Below are 14,826 nucleotides of genomic sequence, written 5' to 3' on the forward strand. Positions count from 1 at the left end.
TCAAGAAACGTCGGTACAACATGCTAGTACATAAAAGTTTTATTGCATATTCAAGATAGCACAATATAATTTCATCAGGGTCTTTATCAATGTGTGAAATTCCCGGTAGGCCTAAATCTAGTTCTTCAATCATTCAGTATAACATTACATTTTTTATATTCCTTCATTTCCATGTCCTTTGTGAATAAGTGAAATCTTTATGAAAAGAGAAATTGAAGAACAACAGGCCTAAAGTTGAATAAATATCAGATCCACTGATCCAATTTGAGACAAGATGGGAAATTATGCCATTCTAGATAGTGTAAAAGCCTCATATGAGTAAAATAAGACATTGATTTTACACAATGAATGCTTGTCAAATTATCTATCTGTCTTACTCTTTCTACTTTGAAAAACAGCTTTAAAAAGTGATTTGATTCTTGAACATATTTAGATAAAATTTAGTAGCACAAAGTGGGTGTAAACATCCATCATATGGAGATTGGTTGGTAAAGCTACAACATAATTATATTGTGCTTAGGGTGTTCGATAGGCGTACATTGGTGAGCAAAGCTGCAGTTTTATAGGCCTATATCAAATCTTTAAACCTTTTGTGATGTAAATGATAGCTAGGGCCTATTGATAATTTAGAATCAGTCTCTGTGTGTTTTCTCATCATAACAAACTATTATCTCAATAAGTGATTGTGCTATTGTTATTTCCCATTTGCTAATAATGTTTGTATATTGCTGGTACTGTAAAAGTGGATATTTTCGCATGACTAATTTTTTCACGCTCGGCTGCACGGTAAGAAGAGTTGCCTGTTTTAAATTCTGCGGAATCAAGACATCAACTGTTGGAATATATGACAAGCAAAAATATTTGTGAGCTTTTATTTTTGTGCGAGTTTCTGGTTGTGTGAAATGAGAGAAAATTTCCACTTTTACAGTATATGCTCAAATTGTTTTATACAATGTATCCCTGTGTTGTTGTTTTTTCTGGTATCTATGATAGCTAGTACTTTCAATTTGGCAAATAAATGAATAATCAAGTAAATGAATAAATAGATAAAGAAATAAAAGGTGAAATAGATAGATGAATTACTATAGTAGATTAATGATTACTTCATTCACCCATTCATTCACTAACGTTGATGTTATAACACCTCCCTGATGTTAAACGTCCAAAAAGTCTCGGGTCCGTTAGTCAATATAATATACCAACTTTGATCGAGACTAGTTGCGTGACGTCACTAGCATTACTGTGCGAGCCCACAGATCGCACACAGTTGTGTGTGATGAGTTCTGAGTGCGAGCCTGCAACGCACGGCCTACACACGTAAACACACACGTACTCAGAGTGTACGTTTTTACGGTCTCTTTTTACGGTGGCCGAAATTTGGGAAAGAAGGTGTGTGTGCGTTATACATCAAATCCTCTTAAATCTTCACAAATAATGACCATCAACGCTCAATGATTATCCCTACATACATATACATTTTATATCTAACAAAATGGCTGCAAGAAGATGGAACTTATGAAATGATTTATATGTATTTCGGATATGAAGGTGGACACTGACTAAATAAAGCTCTGTGTAGTTCTGTAGTCCCGTGTACATACATCGCTGTTATTAGTAGTACTCAATCAGAATGCATTTGTGGAACAGTGATGTAAATTTTATCGTCCGCAGTATGAAAGCAGTCTTGGTAATTATGTACCGGTAACAAGTGTCTAGGTGACATTGGCTGTGTTTATCAACTCCTTTTCTCGGCAGAAACAGGCTATCCAAACAGCTTTCAAGGAATTTTTACGAGTTGATAAACGCAAAGCTGTTTTGAAAGCCCTTTACTTAGGTAGGGTGTCTGGTAGATTTTTGCAACTGGAGAAATACAAGTCATTTCACACTAAAACATACATATCCATAATGTCCGTAGTTAACATAATACATGTGCAAAATTTCTCACCATAATCATGAATAATGGTGAAGTTATGAGCAAATAAAAACAGGGTATTTTTCATCCTCACGCTGTCAAAACCTTGGCGAAAAAGTGGGTCGCGAGCGTAATGAAATTCACTGTCAAGCGCACTCCAGTGGGCGGTGCTATTCACTGCGTTTATCACATTCAAAGCGCGCGTGTTTCTAAGGCTAAGCGCGCATCCTTGTCAGCTAGCACACACCTACCCAGCCAGGGTGCTGTGCGAGGCCCGCTTCGATCCCGCGGCACGCACTTGTACTTGCACTCGCACGCGATTTGTACACACGGGTTTACGAGACCGATGACCCATCATACATACAAACGTATCACAAACGTAGGTCTAACAGCGCGGCGGAGTAAAAGCGCACACAGTAGTGGTGCATGTGCGATATGTAGTACAGTGTACATGGAGACGCGCACATGTACCGGTACTCACATTACGTACCGGCGGTGCGCTATAGCAGCTGTGCGGAGGCTGAACACCGTACCTATGCATGCAAAACCGACTCGACTGTATGGAGCTTCGCGTAAGTGCGCGCCGTAACCACGAGTCATGGCGTGTAACTACGTGTCTAGACTTGTAGGCCCCGCCTCGCTTAGTTCGCTGATGCTGTTACTATGCTGACAAGGGTATCTTAATCGCTATTTCGCGGGTTTATCCTGGGGAATAAGCGAAAAACCAATGCTATTTTTGGATTCAGCACCATTGAATCCTCCTACACCGGTATGGCCAGTTTCACAGTCGGACGGAACAGCCGAGTTATAGCGATGTTTAGGCTTAAATCTGAATTTAGGTAGCAATACGTCTTGATATCTAAACTCGGCGTAGGACGAGAAGAATGAGACCACCACAAGCTTTCATATGATACCAAATTTATGGAGATTTGTTCCCGGGATAAACCCGCGAAAATGCCTGAAAGGTGGTTTTAAGCCAAATTTGTGGGTCCACTTTTTGACCGAACGCGCGCCCTACGTTCGCCCATTGCCCAACACGCACTGAACACATCTGGTAGTCGTAAGTTTGTTTGAAAACGCTAGCGCTTTTGCATTCAAAATGTGACTTTCGTGATATCATTTAGTATCGAAGATAATATGATAGATTTCTCTTATTGTAAAAAATGTTTTGAAGTAGTTTTATGTTCTGTAGATGCATATAGACCTAGAAAATGTAGGTCAAAGATGACTTGTGAACTCGCGACTTTTGCGTGAATTTCGAAGGGGATGACAAAGCGCATCGCGCTACCGACGCCCTACTTTAGGAAAGCCTTGTACGAAAGGGTGCGTTTATCAACTCTCCTTTCTCGGCAGAAACCGGTTATCCAAACAGCTTTCAAGGAATTTTCACGAGTTGATAAACGCAAAGCTATTTTGAAAGCCCTTAAGGAAAGCCTTTTCGAAAGCCCGAAATTTGTGACGATCCAAACAGGTTTCCTAAACAGGTTATCAGAAACCTGTTTGTAAAAGCCTTTCGAAGTTGATAAACGCAAAGCTGTTTTGAAAGCCCTTTAGGTCGCCCTACTGCGGTTACGCAACCATGCGTTTCCAGTTCTTTCTGAAAAGACGCGCGCCACGTAAAGTGCACACGAGTACGCGGTGTATATCAGTTCGGGAAACCCACTCACAAGGGGGGCTCCTCCTTATAAGTAACCCGCCCGTCCCCCTTATAAGTAACCCCGTCCCCCTTATAAGTAACCCCCGGGGCACCCCTTATAAGGAGTCTCCACGCTTTTTTGCAATGCAACGCGAAAATGAAAGGACTGCGGCAATTCGCTTGATTATGTCCATAAAGCTTCACAAGTTTCCTAGTTACTCACGAAATTTGAGCAAAATCGGTTTGAGGCATCATATCTAAAATCACGGATTTAAATGCGATGTCAAACGACCCATGCGAATGCTGAAATACGCAACTGAGTCTGCCACTCAGTCGCCACGTCTGCACTCAAGCATTGCCGTGCCGCCGCGCCTGGCGACACTCACGCCAGTAATCGCTCGCATTTCAGCATTCGCATGGGTCGTTTGACATCGCATTTAAATCCGTGATTTTAGATATGATGCCTCAAACCGATTTTGCTCAAATTTCGTGAGTAACTAGGAAACTTGTGAAGCTTTATGGACATAATCAAGCGAATTGCCGCAGTCCTTTCATTTTCGCGTTGCATTGCAAAAAAGCGTGGAGACTCCTTATAAGGGGTGCCCCGGGGGTTACTTATAAGGGGGACGGGGTTACTTATAAGGGGGACGGGTTACTTATAAGGAGGGACCCCCCTTGTGAGTGGGTTTCCCGAACTGATATTGTCTACATACAGCTGTGTGTAATGCACGCATATGCTTGGAACAAGGAGGTGTTTCTCTCACCAACAAATAGGAACAAGGTTTGAGAAATAGAGTAACAACAGTCTCATTCCCTTTTTGATCCCATGTCTCATGCCGCCACTCAGAAATATTTGAAGTATGTGCTAAACTGGAGCTGCCTCACAGATAGGAAGACAATTGACTGACTCATGTGGCATTGTATCATGCCTCGTCACTCTCAAAGGAAGATATGTCTTTATGATGGTAATTGCTTTTCGCCGTCCCGTCTTAGAAAACAAGCGGCACATTAATAGTACAGGCAGTCAGGGCTTTGGAAAGGGCTCTCGAAAGGGCTATGGAAAGGGCTATCAAAAGTTGATAAACGCAGCCGACGAAAGCAAGCGGCACATTAATAGTACAGGGAGTAGACGGGGCTTTCGAAAGGGCTATGGAAAGGGCTTTCGAAAGGGCTATCGAAAGGGCTTTCGAAAGTCATTTAAACTGGGGAAAGTTCATAAACGCAGCCATTGACTATGAAGCTACTTGTCCAGAGGATTATGGGCGTCTTGCATTAATTAAGAACAACTCTCTTGACAAACATCCAACTACTGTAAATGAATAACAGTTAGAATTTTTGTGTTTTCATTTGTTCAGTTGATGTAACAGCTGTTGTTTTCATTTCTGCAGACACCATGAAGCTTAACCCACTCGTGTCATCTTCCCGGAGGAAGAACCGCAAGCGTCACTTCAATGCCCCCTCGCACATCCGCAGGAAGCTGATGAGCGCACCCCTCTCCAAGGAGCTGAGGTCCAAGTACAACGTGCGGAGCATCCCGATCCGCAAGGATGACGAAGTCTCGGTGAGTGTGCGGTTTTGGTCGGTTACAACTTTCAAGAAAAATGGCACACGATTTAGAGGAGAAAATAGCCTTCATACAAATCTTCACCATATTCTCTTTCCGTAATTGAAGAAAGGTGAATATCCAGATTGTATCCTTCACATCAAAGTATTGTAGAGCAGTAATAACCTACTGCTTACGACTCTCAAGGTGGACAGTACTTGCCGTTATGGTCCCAAAACGTGTACAAGCTGGTGAGAGAGTTTTTAGGGGTGAGAAAATCACCTCATTTAGTTTGTATGTGGCCATTCGACCAACACCAATGTTTTGTTGGAACATTTGAAAATTATGTTTCCATAAAAATTCCTATTTCTGTGCAGTTTTTATTAAATTTCCATCATGTTTTGTGTAAAAGTTAAATGAAGGCAAATAATGAAATAAATTTCATGATGTGGATTTTCACTGTAAAAGTTCAGAGAGTCACATACTACCAGTAACCACCCTCAGGGCTCATGGGATGGTACAGGGTATTGGTCGAGGGTGTGACATTGCACCCAGTGGTCCTTGGAGAATTTGACTCTGCTCTGTGTATAAAAAGGCTCTGTGGAGTGAGACAGTGGACTATCCTTGTGTGTAAATATTCCCTGCAGGTTTCCCGCGGACATTACAAGGGTCAGCAGGTCGGCAAAGTCGTTCAAGTGTACAGGAAGAAGTTTGTCATCTACATCGAGAGGATCCAGCGTGAGAAGGCCAACGGTGCCCAGGTCTACGTTGGTATCCACCCCAGCAAGGTGAGGGTTGAAACCAGCTCCAAACTATTGGTCTTTGATTACCGGTGGACAAAGGGAAGGCAAAAACAAAACAAACTAAGAACAAACAAATGCTCTTTAAACTGAAGGAACATAACAGAGTAGTCCACACCGACTGGCTGAAGAGCTACTGTTTTCTGTATCTGTGAGGCCAGTTCTCAAGATGTCAACAGTTACTATGTATGTGTTGTTTCAAATAGCAATTTACAGTGTATAGGGGGTTTACCTAGACTTATGGCAATTACAGTGTATAGAGGGTTTATCTAGATAGATGTGTATTTATGGGAAACATTTTCTTAGATCTTAGTATGCCTGAAAGAATTTGTTGAAATTGTAGCTAACAGATTAGTATCTGTGACTCGTGAGTGTAGTTTTAATCCCTGCCCCGCAGAATGTATTTTTAGCTCACCTGAGCCAAAGGCTCAAGTGAGCTATTGCGATCGCCCTTCGTCCGGCGTCCGTCGTGCGTCGTGCGTCGTGCGTCGTCCGTCGTGCGTAAACTTTTTACATTTTCATCTTCTTCTTGAAAACCCCAAGACCGATTTTCATCAAACTTGGCAGGTAGCATCCCTAGGGGGTTAGGAACTCATTTGTTAAAATGGGCACCATGACCCATCCAGGGGGCCCCCAGGGGGCCCAAACCCCCAAAAATTAAGGAATCTGTAAAAATCTTCTTCTCTAGAACCAGAAGTGATAGAGCTAAGTTAATACTATGAGTTAGTACATTGATGACTGTAGTTTCAAGTTTGTTCATGGCAGAATCAGGGGTGGTCCCCTTGGGACCCAGGGGAGGGGGGTGGGGAGGGGTTCTAATGGGGCCTAAATTATACATTTTCATCTTCTTCTTGAGAACCCCATGACCCATTTTCACCAAACTTGGCAGGTAGCATCCCTAGGGGGTTAGGAACTCAATTTGTTAGAATGGGCACCGTGCCCCACCCAGGGGGCCCCTAGGGGGCCCAAACCCCCCAAAATTAAGGAATCTGTAAAAATCTTCTTCTCTAGAACCAGAAGTGATAGAGCTAAGTTAATACTATGAGTTAGTACATTGATGACTGTAGTTTCAAGTTTGTTCATGGCAGAATCAGGGGTGGTCCCCTTGGGACCCAGGGGAGGGGGGTGGGGAGGGGTTCTACTGGGGCCTAAATTATACATTTTCATCTTCTTCTTGAGAACCCCATGACCCATTTTCACCAAACTTGGCAGGTAGCATCCCTAGGGGGTCAGGATCTCAATTTATCAAATGGGCACCATGCCCCACCCAGAGGGCCCCAGGGGCCCCAATCCTCCCAAATGAAGGAATCTTAAAAAATTTGGGCCCTTATTGTACATTTTCATCTTCTACTTGAGAATGCCTAGTCAAATTTTGGTCGAGCTGTGAATAATTTACATGAGTGACTGCGTGAAAGGTGAACTTGCGATACTCGGGTGAGCGCTAGACCCGCGGGTCTCTTGTGTTTACATGGATCAGCTTTGAAGTCTTGTTCTTTCACTATTAAAGGCACATGGTCCCGGTGGTTTAGTCAAATGCGTACGCGGGCGCACGGTGCAAGTTTCTTATAGAGACCTACGCTATTGACTCCTCTTGAGCACTTACGCTGTGACCCATTTCCCCGGGTCCGAAGAAGTCCGATCCACTGTAGTCAGTGGTCCGATCACAGTTCGGCTTATGATTCGGCTGAGGGGGATGACAGCTGTAGCAAACTTCTTTTGAGATGTCCTAATAAGAAGCACATATGCACGCAACTGATGGTGGATCAACAAATCCCATCTTCATGTATCTGAAAGATTAGATAATTCAGGGGATTCCAAATTTGTAGACAGACTTAACTGCTTAAAGGGTGTGTCGAAGTGAGGATTTAGCTTTTAACGTTTTGCGAGATATTCAGGAACCACTCTATGAGATGTCAAAGAGCATGCAATTCTAAAGGGTATCGGAAGTTTATTGGTTAAAAAGCGGTTTTGAGATGGCTGAGATATCCAAAAACAAGGTGAAACAAAGAGATCCTACTAAAAGGCGTGGCCTGTAGTCTTTTATTATTTTCATTTTTTTTTTTTTTATATCTAAGCCATTTGAAAACCAATTTTCATCAAATAAACGTTGAATCCTTCTTAAAATTGCATGCTCTTTCATTTTTATAAGAGGTTTCTCATTATTTCACTTAGGAATGTTCCAAACATGAATCCTCACCTCAACCAGTACTGTACAGTCCCTTTAAGGGCCGTCAAGAAGTGTATTTTTTGTTTTTGTTGTATTATTTTTTTTCATTGAAACAAGTGCTTAACCCTAACTTACCTGGGCTATTTAGCGAGCTTGAATTCCGGGGGGGGGGGGGGGGGGGGGGGGGTTGGGGGGGGGGGCATTATGCCCCCCCTTCAGATCTCGGCCATTGATCGCGCAAAATTTTGCATGAACATAAAGCCGGATGTAATCTACAAGACTGTTCAGTTAAATTTTCAAAAAATTTGCATTTTCTATTTTAAATTATTATTCAAATATATACAAAAAACCTCATTTTCGTCTGTAATTGGCTAATAAAAGCTTATGGATTGCTGCTTTTTCGTGTAAATATTCCTAGTGACATTCCGAACATTTGTGCGTAAAAATAAAATCAGTATCAAAATTAATTTCTTATGTTTTTTATTGTTTTATCAATTTTTTATGTATTTCTTTGTTTTTCTGAACTTTTGTTTTTGTTTTTTTCAGCAGAATTTGTCATACACATTTTTTGAAGCATAATTATACTAAAATAAATTGATTTCAGCCATTAAAATTAAAAATATGAATCTTTATATGAATTCATTGAAAAAACACAATTTGTATTGACTTTGTACACAAAATCACGTTTTAGAGCAATTTTGGGGTTGACGAAAATTTTTTGAAGGGGCGTGGCTTCAGAACTGTATGCCCGGGCGCGACAAATTTGGTCTCAAAAGTTGCGCGAGACTTGAAAGTAAAAAGTCAGCGAGCGGCGCGGTCAAAAAATTTTGCGCGCCGGAATGGTCGCGGAATTCGTCGGGGGGGGGGGCCATTATGGCCCCCCCCCCAGGTAAGTTAGGGTTAAGGTGAGGTTAGGTCATTTCCTAAGTGATGACACCATCTACTTCATCTGCTCACATTACTGCATTTGATGTAAAATTCATGGCACTGTGACAAGTCACTTGTTCTTGGTCAACATATTCCCAATTTTCTCAATCAAATTCATTTGGCTTATATCACTCATCAGTACTTGCAATTCTATAAAAGATGTTAATATCATTACTGTTTTCAGCTGCTTCTGTTTTGTTAAGAGTGTATCATGAAACATGGGGACTCATGGCTAGAACTTGTTATAACAACAGAATCATTTTAGTACCTCTAATGCTGAAAGCTATCCAGTTTGCTGTGATCTTCCAAATTGAGTTCTGCATATTTGTGACGGATGAAAGAAAAAATTCGACACATGCACAAGGCTTCCAACATTAAGTTATGATCTGCATATTGTTTTTAGAAGTCCCATACAGCTTTTTACTTGTACCATTGGTGTGTGGCCCATTCTGGCATATAGGTCGACTTTATATACTGTATAAGCTGTTATTTTCGCGTACAGATATTTTCGCGAATTAGAAGGTCACAGACAGTTTCGCGACATGTTGTTTTCGCGAAGTGACATCAGCGATATCTTGCATGCATTGTTACTCTAGTGTACGGTGACATTTTTGCGTGTTGTTAAATTCGCGATCCAACTGAGATTCATGAAATTCGTGAAAATTATTGTGAAAATAACCACTTATACAATATTATGATCCCCCCCCCCCCTGCCAACAAGGAGATAGAAGTAAGGTGTCTGGATAGTGTATGAATTAATTTTAGAGTTGACTACCTCTGTCTTCTATCTGCACTGACAGGTCGTGATTACCAAGCTTAAGATGGACAAAAACCGCAAGGAAATCCTGGAGCGCAAGGCCAAGACCCGCGAGCTGGCCTCGGACAAGGCCAAGGGCAAGCACACAGAGGAATCAGTTGCCATGGCTACAGAATAGACACTATCGACCGATCCATTGTACCGAGACTCTCAATTCCATTGCTATGGACCTCCCCAAAAGATACTCACCATGTCACAGTTCAGGTTGAAGAGCTTGCAAATTTCCCTCGATCAAGGACTGGCGACCAGGGGTTAAAAGTTCACTCAAGCCAATAAATATCTGGTCATCAACATCACACCCTCAACAATGCTCATTTTCTTTGTGATTATTTTGAGTTTTGTATCAATATCTTGTGGTGACATGACATTTGCCCCTGCACCAGTTGCTCCGGTCTTATTTTCTTTAGGGACTTAGGGGTAGAGTTAGGGTTGTGATTGGATTTTAGTCGTAGTTTAATGTGAGGATGAGGATTAGGCTTATGTTTGTGGGTATAATTTATGTTTTTTCTTAGCATGCAAATATTTCATGGGAGCAATTGTTGCTGGAGCAAATGTCACGGAACCATATCTTTTAGATTGGAGTGATTGAAAGTCACATGTGGATGGCATGTCAGGTTTGCATGTTTTGAAGGAGCTCTGATCTGTGATCTGTTATGTGTTTTGATCAATGTGGCAAAGCCTTCTGCTGTGTGTGAGAACTGGGTCAGTCAGAGCACCAGTCAGTAATTAAACCAGATTAAGCATGATTACACGATTGTGAAAATTTTTAATGTTTCCCCATGCACAGAGAAATTTCCCACAGAGACTCGTACAGCTAGAAAGGCGCATCAAAGTCTGCCAAAGGTGAAAATGGAAAATCACGTACAATTCAAAGAAATTGTATAGTTTTGGTTTTGACCTAACTTTAGGTTTCTAGCTTTTTTCTTCTTTCCTTTTTTTGTGAGATATTGAAAAACCTCTTGAAATATGAAGGAGCATGTTATTCTAAGAGAGATCCAATGCTTATCTGATGAAAATTGGTTTTGAAGTGGCCGAGATATCCAAAACAGAGTGATCCTAATAAAAGGTGGGACCCACCTTTTATTGTCCCCGCCGAACGAGTTCGAGCAGGGGACTATGAAACGGGCTCCGTACGTGTGTGTGTCCGTGTGTCCGTCTGTCTGTCCGTCCGTCTGTCTGTCTGTGCGTCCGTGTGTGATCAAAATGTTCAATTTGCTACTTCTCTGTCATTTACGAGCCAATTTTGATTCTGTTTGCTTTATATGATAGCACTACATGGGAGCTTTGAAACTTCTACACAGAATTTCAGTTGTGACCTTTGACCTTGACCTTTGACCTATATTGTACATTTTGCTTCAAAATGCTACTCCTTCGCCATTTCTAACCCGATTTCGATTCCGTTTGCTTTATGTGATGGCACTAGGTGAGGGCTTCAAAACTTCTACACAGAATTTTGACCTTTGACTTCTTTGACCTTTGACCTTGATTTTTGACCTTTATTGTACATTGGCTACAAAATGCTACTCCTTCGCCATTTCTAACCCGATTTCGATTCCGTTTGCTTTATGTGATGGCACTAGGTGAGGGCTTCAAAACTTCTACACAGAATTTTGACCTTTGACTTCTTTGACCTTTGACCTTGATTTTTGACCTGCATTGTACATTTTGCTACAAAATGCTACTCCTTTGCCATTTCTAACCCAATTTCATTTCCGTTTGCTTTATGTGATGGCACTACAGTCTGTAGGTGAGGGCTTCAAAACTTCTACACAGAATTTTGACCCTTGACTTCTTTGACCTTTGACCTTGATTTTTGACCTATATTGTACACTGTACATTGGCTACAAAATGCTCCTCCTTTGCCATTTCTAACCCGACTTCGATTCCGTTTTCTTTATGTGATGGCACTAGGTGAGGGCTTAAAAACTTCTACACAGAATTTTGACCTTTGACTTCTTTGACCTTTGACCTTGATTTTTGATCTATATTGTACATTGGCTACAAAATGCTACTCCTTTGCCATTTCTAACCCGATTTCGATTCCGTTTGCTTTTTGTGATGGCACTAGGTGAGGGCTTCAAAACTTCTACACAGAATTTTTACCTTTGACTTCTTTGACCTTTGACCTTGATTTTTTACCGATATTGTACATTTTGCTACTAAATGCTACTTCCGGCGGGGACATATTTTACGCACCGCGTAATTTCTACTTTTCCTTGTTACAATTGCTCTGTTTTACTTTTTTATTTTTTTATGTCTCAGGCATTCCAAAACCAATTTTCATCAAGTAAACTTGGAATTCCTCTTGAAATGGTATGCACTGTACTATTTCATAAGCGGTTTCTTGGTATCTCGCAAAAAGTAATGTAAAGTACTGTAAAAGTGGTTATTTTTGCATGAGTAACTTTTTGCGCTGGGCCGGATGAGATGAATTTCAGTTTCTTAATTCTATGGAATCAAGACATTTAATAGTGGTGCATATGGTAAGCAAAAATAATCCTGTGCTTTTATCGTGCTAGTTGATGGTCGTGCGAAATGTGCAAAAATTTCCACTTTAACTGTCAAAAGTGTTGAACAAAACTACCCCTCATACTTCTAACAGTCCAACACATACAAAGCACCAAATCGGTTAAGGACAGAATCACACAAAACTTTTATTTTCAAGCTCATATATATTTTGATAGCACACATTGGTTATACAGTAGTATGCAACAAGGAAAAGTAGAAATTACGCGGTGCGTAATATATGTCCCCGCCGGAAGTAGCATTTAGTAGCAAAATGTACAATATAGGTAAAAAATCAAGGTCAAAGGTCAAAGAAGTCAAAGGTCAAAATTCTGTGTAGAAGTTTTGAAGCCCTCACCTAGTGCCATCACATAAAGCAAACGGAATCAAAATCGGGTTAGAAATGGCGAAGGAGTAGCATTTTGAAGCAAGATGTACAATATAGGTCAAAGTTCAAGGTCAAAGGTCACAACTGAAATTCTGTATAGAAGTTTCAAAGCTCCTATGTAGTGCTATCATATAAAGCAAACAGAATCAAAATCGGGTCAGAAATGGCGAAGGAGTAGCATTTTGAACATTTTGATCACACATGGACGCACAGACGGACAGACGGACACACAGACACACACACGTACGGAGCCCGTTTCATAGTCCCCTGCTCGAACTCGTTCGGCAGGGACAAAAAATACTGCGTATGTGACATTTTCAAGAAAATTTCACCAGCTCATGTATTGTGTTGGGCAGAAAATTCTTTATTACATGAACACAACTGATTTTACTGGCCAAATTCATATTTTAAAACCAAGTCGTATCATTAATTTCTGAAGCAAAATTCCCACAGGAGACAAGTAAATGCACAGCATGACACAAAATCACATGCAAGCTTGCACATAGGGCAGACACACACATACACGCAATATTAGCACACCTGGCAGAAAAAAAGAAAATATACTGATTCACTTTACTTTTGGCTGGAATGTTAGTACATGTACAGCTTTGCAACAAATGCTAATGCATAACATTCAAATAATCACACAGTGTGCACAGACAAATGGACTGAAAGTAATGCCACCACATTCACCACAATGCCAACTTCATATTGCATAATATCAATAATGATGTTTATAAAAAAAATAAAGAGTATTGCATAGGTTTGTCATATGAAGAGTATAAAAATACACGGTTGATGCTGCCGTAGAAATTCACTCTGTGTAAAAATTGCATTTCATAATACACACTGTAAATACTCTACCAAGGCATTACTTAGTTTGTGTCTTGACCATTACAAAAACATCAAAACTGTGACTCAGAAACTTCAGAAACACATACAGTTGAACCTCTCGTATCCGGACAAGTCGGGACCGGGGCTCATCCGGATAAGGGATTTGGCCGGATACGGTAGACTCAATGCTTTATACATGTGCATATACATACACATGTACTGATGTAGCCCATTGTAGTACCACATGTAGTAATGTGTAGGCTACCTTTTCATTGTTACATGAGAGAGGACTCAAGCGCATAATCTGTCCATGTTCTTGCGATGATTTGGGGATGTTTGGGGATGTTAGAATGTCTGAAGGTAAGCAATTTGGAAGGAAATTTGATGTAATGTATGTTAATCATGTTGGAAGTAATATGTAATTCATGTGTGTTTGTGTAGGAGTTCTCAAGGAGTTGGGAATCCCCCTTTCCTCCTGTAATTATTATTTTAAAAAAAAAAAAAAAAATCACGGCGAGAATGCGTCCGTATAATAGAGAGATCCAGATAAAGGGAGGCCGGATAAGAGAGGTTCAACTGTAATGTGATCCAATACTGAACAAAGGCATTTCAGATTGCAGCACACAGTTGATTAAGATTCTTCTTTATCTGCCAGAAGTACATTATAACCCATGATTCACATCTCGACAAAATTCATTGATCTTGACAATTGGCTGAGAATTGAATCTATCTGCCCATGAAGGAAATGTATTTTCCACTTCTCTGCTATTCATTACACCAAATTGCATTATCATTAGACTGACAGCAAAGCTAAGTTTGGTGACCTGTGATCTTATCATTTCAGACAACTCATGGTTTATGAATTTGTTTACTCAACGTTATACCATTCAACATTTCTAGCTGAAGATATGGCTAGAAACTGACATTTTAACCAAAGTTAAACATTTAGATCATATCATACACAGTGTGTTCATATCTTTTGTTCTTTGAAATATCCACGTAGTTCATTTCCATGAGTAGGTAAAACCTATTTGGTCTAACAGAATGATACAGGAATACATGATGTTCCTCCATACATATGACAATACATTTTTTTTGTACCAGATGAATTATCACTCATTGCATTTCTTTCACACTTAACAGCATTCATTTTTTTTTTTAATGGCAGTGACTCCCTATAAAAGTTGAAAGAAAACTTTCATGAACCCTGAGCCGAAATGCCAATACTGTGTTGCTTAGAGGAATGAAAATCATAATTACACAATGGTATTCAGTAAACTCCATTAACTGAACAAGT

The 14,826-nt window shown here is 40.5% G+C and overlaps 1 protein-coding gene across 1 annotated transcript; it reads left to right on the forward strand.

Moving 5' to 3' along the window:
* The first annotated feature begins 1,371 nt into the window (after positions 1-1,371).
* Positions 1,372-10,110, forward strand: LOC139739793 (large ribosomal subunit protein uL24-like). The gene is made up of 4 exons (XM_071650386.1): positions 1,372-1,389; positions 4,937-5,109; positions 5,739-5,879; positions 9,786-10,110. Exons 2-4 carry the CDS (start codon positions 4,942-4,944, stop codon positions 9,918-9,920), a joined length of 444 nt encoding a protein of 147 aa, XP_071506487.1. The 5' UTR covers positions 1,372-1,389; positions 4,937-4,941; the 3' UTR covers positions 9,921-10,110.
* The last annotated feature ends 4,716 nt before the right edge of the window (positions 10,111-14,826 follow it).

The sequence above is a fragment of the Diadema antillarum genome, unplaced genomic scaffold (assembly GCF_040938485.1).
Source record: "Diadema antillarum isolate AM-2024a unplaced genomic scaffold, OU_Dant_1.0 seq00000819_RagTag, whole genome shotgun sequence".
Classification (NCBI taxonomy): Eukaryota; Metazoa; Echinodermata; class Echinoidea; order Diadematoida; family Diadematidae; genus Diadema; species Diadema antillarum.